Raw genomic sequence first — 7,596 nt, 5'->3', positions numbered from 1 at the left:
AAGTCGTATAAACATAAAAATCATCGATGATAGAACCATTTCGCTCGGAATTTATTTATCGATGATACGTCAATGTTTTTTCCAGCTTTAATAGTGATGCATTGATTAGTGCTGCAAATCCATCGATGGACTATCTATCGATTTTCCGGTGTCCGATGGTTTCAAATACACATAGTAGCGCAATATATTAAATTGTTTGGGTAAAATTGATTTAAATAGTATTAATAATTTTATTGAAACGTAGGAATATACATGTGATTTGACAACTAAAGCGATCTATCGACATCGATAAAATTCCATCGATCTATCTTACAACAGAAGCTCCATCGATACTATGGATATATCCATTGATGGCTTTGCATCACTAGCATTGATATGCTTTTGCACATCTCCATTGTAAAAAATGGCGAATTGTGTTGAAAATTTTTAAAAAAATAAAGTATATGGTTTTATTGAGACGGTTCCTATAAATACAAAAAGGCAACAGGTGTGTTAAATTAATATAATAGTTAAATAAATATTAATGTTTTTTTTTGAAAAGGTGAACATATACACAATTTTACGTGTATGCGTGTACACGAATAAATTCGTTCTGTGTTTGTGTGCGTTTTGATTCGTAGTCACTAAAAATTTGTTTTTTTTTGTTAGTGAAGAATGTTAGATGACACTAAAACTATATGTTACATTGTTACAATGTTACATATGATACAAATATTTGACTTTAAAATTTATTTTGTCTCAATTCTCAATCCTACGAACATATATATATGTGTGTATAAATACATATATAAATGTGTGAGAAATTGGGATAGCATTTAATTTACTAGTGTATGTCTACATTTTATATAGTAGACATATTTATATATGTTAGGCCTTATTAAGCATATATAAAATGTTACTCCCCTAACATATAATTGATTTTAGATATATATCTTGGTGGACTATAACAAATTCGCTTTGAATCTTTGCAGCTGATGAAAGTTCGGGCCGTGTGAAACATCTAAGTTATATTTGCCTCCTCTTGGATCAGGCAAGCTTGGTTATCTGGCATAAATGAACCAAAACCAAATTCAGCAATTGACCTCACACTTATCGCAGGCACTTGATCAAAATTATGATGTAAGTGAAATTATTTATTGCATTCAAGGACATAAATTACTTTTCAAACAATTATATGCATATGTACTTATAATTGCAATTAACAACTAAATAATTTAAGGTCGTTAATATGGAGGCAGTTCTCTCTGTCATTTGTGCATTGGAAGGTACAACGATTACGAAAGAGCAATTGGAAGCCACCAGATTGGCAAAATATATAAATCAACTTCGACGTAGAACTAAAAATGATCAGTTAGCCCGTCGGGCCAAATCGCTTTTAAAGAAATGGCGTGAAATGGTGGGAATAAACCAGCAGACATCAATTGATTCTCAGTCGAAACACATGGATCAATCAACATTTAAACCGATGGTTGAAACTAATCTAACGGGATCCGAATCGAACGCAACAGAAGCAGACCTCAACCAAATTCAATACAATTCCCAGCCTTTTTCCCCGACATTACAGCGTGTTATCTCTAATTTGCACACAAATATTGATTCCTCTGAGCCAAAACTTCATCATCAAACCAACTTCTCAAGCTTGATAAACAATAATATTAACATTGACAATAGGGACAATAGGGACGAATCGTTGACAATCGTTAACAAACAAATACAATACAAACCTCAAAATTCATCAACGATTACAAATGAGCACTCGTCAAATTCCGTATCAAGTGCTTTTGTGGCAAACGATAATTTTAATCAGGCTTCTATTGTAATTGATATTGTCTCAGACTCTGATGAGAACGATACAGTCAACAGTCAAAAAAAGCTTGAAACAGAATCATCTTTGTTAGCAACTCCCAGCCATTACTTCAGGCCAAAGAAGCTAAAAAAGGATAAAAAGTACAAGGATAGGGATAGTCGAGATAAACCTTTGTTCAATTTGAAAGGCGAAACTTCACAACAGTCTAAAAATTCAAAAAAGTCAAAAACGCCGAAAGTATATTCAACGGATCCTGGTAAAGAATAAACTCTTTTAACATATTTCTACGAAATAATTGTCTTTGTAATTATTTGCAGAAATTTTGTCATTGTCAAATAGCTCGATGAGCTCACTCCTATCTGGAGATGCCGTTTCCGGAAACTTCCAAACTCGACTGCATCCTCCGGCAGCAGATTTGACATTTGCGGGCAGATTTAAATCTGTCGGTCGACTAGAGACTTTCAGTAATGTAATTACCGTGCAAGCGAATGGTCAGAAGTCTACTACTAGTGTTATTGACACAAGCATAGAGGTCCCAACGCGTCCCATCTATGAAGATAATAATGATTCAAATACCTCATGTAGTCGATTATCGCCGTATGATGAGCTTGAGCCGAAGCTCGATCAAAATCGCTTAAAGTCATGTGAAGAAACAAGTAAGCAGTATTTTGTAATACTTGTACTTTTTAATGAATATAATTTAAATTGCATAAAAATATTTTGTCTTAAGTTCCAAAAAAACGTGGCCGCAAAAAGGGCTCCAAAGGTGTAGATTCACTAATTGCGAAAGAATCAAGTCTATCGCAGCAAATATTCTTCGGATCTGGTGTTAAAAAAGTAAAAACTACAAAGGAACTGTTTAATGAGATACAAAGTAGGAAGTTAAGTACTTCATTCAACCGCGGTGAGAACACAACAGCGCCCTCAGTAACGAATAGAATATTAAGTACCAGTTCAACTAATGTTCGAAATTTGGAATGTAGGTCTTTGCATACGAGACCGGCATCATCTTGTTCAGGTTTGATACATCCAGATTATTTTTTTTGTATACAATCTCAATACATTCAATTAATTAATATAATAAAACCGTCTAACATTTTTAGAAACATCAATCCACTCTCCGCATGCTTTGGAACCTTTCTCATCAAATGTTTCTCTAGCAGGAACCGAGAAACATTCAAATACACTCGAAGGTAAGTTGTAGATTATTAGGAAATTAAGAAATTAACAGATTCATAATTAATTATATCTTTATACGAACTTTTTTGGAAAGTGTTATAATAGCGTTTAGAAAGTATTATAATAGGTTTAGACCTAGGAATTATGTATATATTTACCCCTATTGAGTGTTGCAGAACTATGTATGTCTATCCCTAAAATTTTATTAACATTAAAAAAGTCAAACATTAACTTAGAAAAAGACTGATATTTCTCTCGCTAAAAACATTTTATTCTATTTGATTTGTAGACCCTGGAAATACAGATAGTGATACGGTTACATCAGAGCTTTCACGAGACAGCAAACCGCGAAATAAAAGAATACATTCTTTGGATAGTAACAGCAATTCCCATCAGCAGACATCATCGGCCAAAAGCGCGGAAGATGTAGTAATGAAAACGGATTATAATGATGTTAGAACACAATTAATGCATATTGTACGCAGTTTAAATAGCCCGCTTACTGTTGACGAGACTGAAAAGCGATATCAGGCTGAAATCGTGCCATGCACTTGCATAATTTTTGAAGACATGCCAAAGGAATCATTTGAACATAATAAGCTCAGTCAAATCGGTAAAGAATCAGATTTGGTAAATAAAGGTTCATCTGATATTGATATTTCTCGTGATAAAAGGCACAATGAGCAAACAGCTATAAAAACTGAAAACTGTGTGGTTGACGCTGCTGAGCAGACTATTGCTCAAAAGCCAATGAAGTCGATTTTCGATTTAGACTTTGATGATGATGACGATCCATTGCATACGATTATTAAACATGTTTCACCAACAGAGTCGAACGTGAAAACGAAACTTGATATTGATTTTGATTCAACAGACTCTAACGTTGTTAGCTTAGCTGAAGAAGATATCAATAAAGACTCGAAAGCAGAAATTACGGATAGTTTTCCAGCAGATCAGGAGTCCAGCAATATAATAGCAGAGCCTATATCTATTTATACTGTTCGCGAAGATCCCAAATGCATTGCAAAGCAACGGTTTGATATTCAAACGAATGATGTTACCAATTTTCATATAAATGCTTTACATAACTACTACATACCAAACATTAATGGAAACTGGAACAGCATTGACTCCTCATTAGTGTTGAAGTCATCGTCAATAACGGAATTTTTGCAGACTTTGGAGTCCTATACAGTTACCGATGGCTCTGATGTGGTGCCTAAATATGGATCCCTAACATATGAGCAACGGATACGTAAGGACCTGAGCTATCTAAAATTCGTTCAAAATTATAAATCAAAAAGTTTTAAGTCGTTTATGCCGCCGTTTTTGGGTGTCGCAAAGTGTTTACCAACGTGTCGTCTGGCAGCTAAAAGGCTGAAGGATAAAACGAAATCTCTACCAACAATAAACAGTGCTAATATGTTAGTAAAGCAGGAGAAGTCTGAAATGCATTGTAGCTATTTTGCAAATAATAGTAGTGGACCGAATCCGCTAAGGGTTGAAGTCACTATAAATGATACACAAAAAAACAATGAAAGTCAAGTTCGATATTCTGATGATAATCCAATAAAACATAACGCTGAACTTAGTTACAATCTGCTGAAAGTGGTTAACAGTGAAAATCATGAAAATTTCAAAAAATCAGATGATTCAAATGCTGGATATACAAATATGAAGTACAGGCGCTATAGACGCAATAGTACTTGCAGCAGTTCTAATTTACAATTGACACAAGACTCAATAAATGAAAAACTAAGAAATCAAAGGGCAGAATATACAGAGATATCAGAGCAGTCCGAAAGTAATATCGAACGAAATAGGAAAAAACGTAGAAAAAGAAATAATAGCACGCCCTACGATAAACACAATATAAAAAATTTAACGATAGAAGAAAAACCACGTATTAAGCGCATCAAAATTGCAATCAACGGAAATGTTTCCACTCATAGACAGATATCGGTGATCAGTAGTGGTGATATTAGCTGCGGCGATGAGGAAGAAGCTCATATCGAGATGAGCGACATGGAAGTCGGTTTCGATAATATTGGATACTCTCATTATGCTCCGGGGGCAAGTGATGATGATCATGAGTCGAATAGAAGTCATTCAACAACCGTTGATAGCATATTAGCAGACGATGACCATATGGAGAATGATGATGATAATAATAGTGATGACGAGGAATATGCAATTGTTCAAAGGCCGTTGGCTCATGGCGGTGGAAGTAATAATCACATTGTGTTGACAATAAAGAAAACACCGAGTAAAATTAACTCACCAGCTAACTCCATCTCAGCAATTTCTCCAATTGTTGGTGTTGCCACCGAAGTTGAGATGTCAACTGGCAAACAGCAGGATGCTGAAATAGTCACATCAAATCTTTCTGTGGAGTCAAAGTGTGAAGCACATGGATCGGAATCAATTCCTATGCCAGACACCTGCTGCAATAATATAGAAAAATGTTATCGGTATAGCCATCGTCGTCGTGTTCCACATCGAAAACAGATTTGCCAGAAAGAAACAATAGATATAGAACTAAATCATTTGTTCAATAATGTTCGCCGCAGTGCGCAGCCTTTGGTAAAGACACATCAAAAATTATTTTTCACAAATGAATTATGCAGAAAGGACAAATCGGGACGAAATGAGCGCATTGTTAATTACAGTAGTAGTAGTAGTAGTAGCAGTAGCTGTGGCAGCAGTAGCTCGAATGAGGATGATAGTGAAAGCGAGGAAAGCAATCATACCTCTAGGCAAAATGATCAATGTTCAGTTGATTCATCAAATAATTATAAATTAAAGAATGAGACTGGCACGATAACGTCTCTAAAGTGCATTGTCGCAAAACACGATGCTGACCATCGAGATGACTTGTACTTCTATTCTAGTGATGAATCCTGGACTGATGATGAACATAATGATAATGAAGAAGTACTGAATGATATTAAGTTGAATACGCTTAGTGATTTACCATCAGAGAACAATGGTATGCTGCCGTCGTTCAACTCTATTGGTGCCACAGATCATCATCAGCCAAAGGTCACAGCAATAGCAGATCTGAATTGTAATGATGCTAATATATGCTATACTAACGATAACTTAAACGTTATGCAATCAAATGACTTAGATTCTGTGAGCGATGCAAGTAAGATGAAGTATGTCATTACTAACCAAAATTCAAATGTATTGTTGAATAGTACCGAAAATTGTAATCAAATAATATCGCAGCCAACTATGGAATATAGAAGTGGTATTCGTAGTGTTGTCGACGATTCTAGCAAAAATAAGTGTAGTAATCGAGTCCAACAATTCAAGGAATGGCACCAAGTTCTTCAGCTTCAGTCCTATAATAATGAACCATTGATAGTTTTGCCATATGTTGTTCTTGAATAAACCAATTTTGAATACGACACTATGGGTCTGGATCACTTGATTAGTTTAATAATTATTTGATAAGCATGTATCAGCAAAAGCTATCAGAGCATATAAAATTTACATGTGTGATACAAAGTTGTAATGCCCCGTGCCCTCCCTCCCCATAAAAATAATGAATCCCATACTTAAACATGGCAAACCGAAAAAATAATTGTAATAAGTATCCTACCATTTAATATTATAAATATGTGTATGAACATCAAAATCTATTAATTTAAGCGCGAGTCACTATTAAAAGGAACTTTTTCCTTTGACTCGGTTGATATTCAAATATATTTATAATTTAAAAAATGTAAAATTGAAAAAAAAAAAAAATAAGTAAATAAAAAAATAAAATAAATAAATAAAATCATTAAATTAAAAGTTTTGCTACCAATTAGTTACACATTTTTTTCATATTTAAGTGAATATCAAATATAATTTGTTACTTTCTATCGTTATTTTGTTCGCATCTTTACAATATATACACAAATATATTTTTTAATGTACATATGCTCATGTGTATGTAATAGAAATGAAATGTACATGCAATGTAAATAAAGTAATTTTACTTTGATATTATGCTGTCTCTTTCATAGTGTACTATATACTTTAATGTATTACAATGATGAGCGAAACTGTAACACGAATTCAATGTTGCAACTTTAAGGGTCTGTATTTTTGCTTCTACTCAATGGATGTTTAAGGGGAGGGGGTAGATTTGGGGGTGGAGGTTAATTTTGACAAAAATCGAAATTCTATAAAATATATGAATCTACATTTAAATTTGGTCACCTAGTTTCAAAGACATAGCAGATATAAATTTATTATTAATAGGAAAGAAATTTAAAGTCTAGCTTTTATATCTTCTGAGATCAACTCGTTCAAGCATACGCACAGACGGACGGACAGGGCTGAATCGACTCAGCTCGTCGCCCTGACCAAGAATATATTGGGTAGTCGAAAAACTATTTGTAATGAAACTTCAAATCATATATCTATCATAATATTTATAATAAAATTTATTAAATCAAATATGCACCATTTTGGTCGACCACCTTTGGCCATTTTTCCTCTAGAGACATAATTCGATTCGTGTAAAACTTTTGTGGTTTCTCTTTGAAAAACTGCTCCAAGTAATTTTCACAGGCTTCTCTTGAAACCAACTTTACTCCATTAAGGGAGTTCTGCAT

At 34.0% G+C, this 7,596-nt stretch overlaps 1 protein-coding gene across 1 annotated transcript; it reads left to right on the top strand.

The window, feature by feature from the left end:
* Positions 1–347: 347 nt before the first annotated feature.
* LOC6585778 (mediator of RNA polymerase II transcription subunit 26) lies at positions 348–6,399 on the top strand. The gene is made up of 7 exons (XM_015160696.3): positions 348–487; positions 972–1,119; positions 1,220–2,063; positions 2,125–2,463; positions 2,538–2,825; positions 2,911–3,000; positions 3,276–6,399. Exons 2-7 carry the CDS (start codon positions 1,054–1,056, stop codon positions 6,380–6,382), a joined length of 4,734 nt encoding a protein of 1,577 aa, XP_015016182.2. The 5' UTR covers positions 348–487; positions 972–1,053; the 3' UTR covers positions 6,383–6,399.
* The last annotated feature ends 1,197 nt before the right edge of the window (positions 6,400–7,596 follow it).

The sequence above is a fragment of the Drosophila mojavensis genome, unplaced genomic scaffold (assembly GCF_018153725.1).
Source record: "Drosophila mojavensis isolate 15081-1352.22 unplaced genomic scaffold, ASM1815372v1 contig_151, whole genome shotgun sequence".
NCBI lineage: Eukaryota > Metazoa > Arthropoda > Insecta > Diptera > Drosophilidae > Drosophila > Drosophila mojavensis.
This window is presented reverse-complemented; position numbering and strand designations above follow the sequence as displayed.

What these genes read in the sequence shown, in the direction of transcription:
- LOC6585778 (XM_015160696.3), top strand. Translation starts at nt 1,054, where the DNA reads ATGAACCAAAACCAAATTCAGCAATTGACCTCACACTTATCGCAGGCA. An exon ending in AGTATATTCAACGGATCCTG is followed by an intron (nt 2,064 to 2,124) that starts GTAAAGAATAAA and finishes AATTATTTGCAG; the next exon opens with AAATTTTGTCATTGTCAAAT. An exon ending in ACATTCAAATACACTCGAAG is followed by an intron (nt 3,001 to 3,275) that starts GTAAGTTGTAGA and finishes TTTGATTTGTAG; the next exon opens with ACCCTGGAAATACAGATAGT.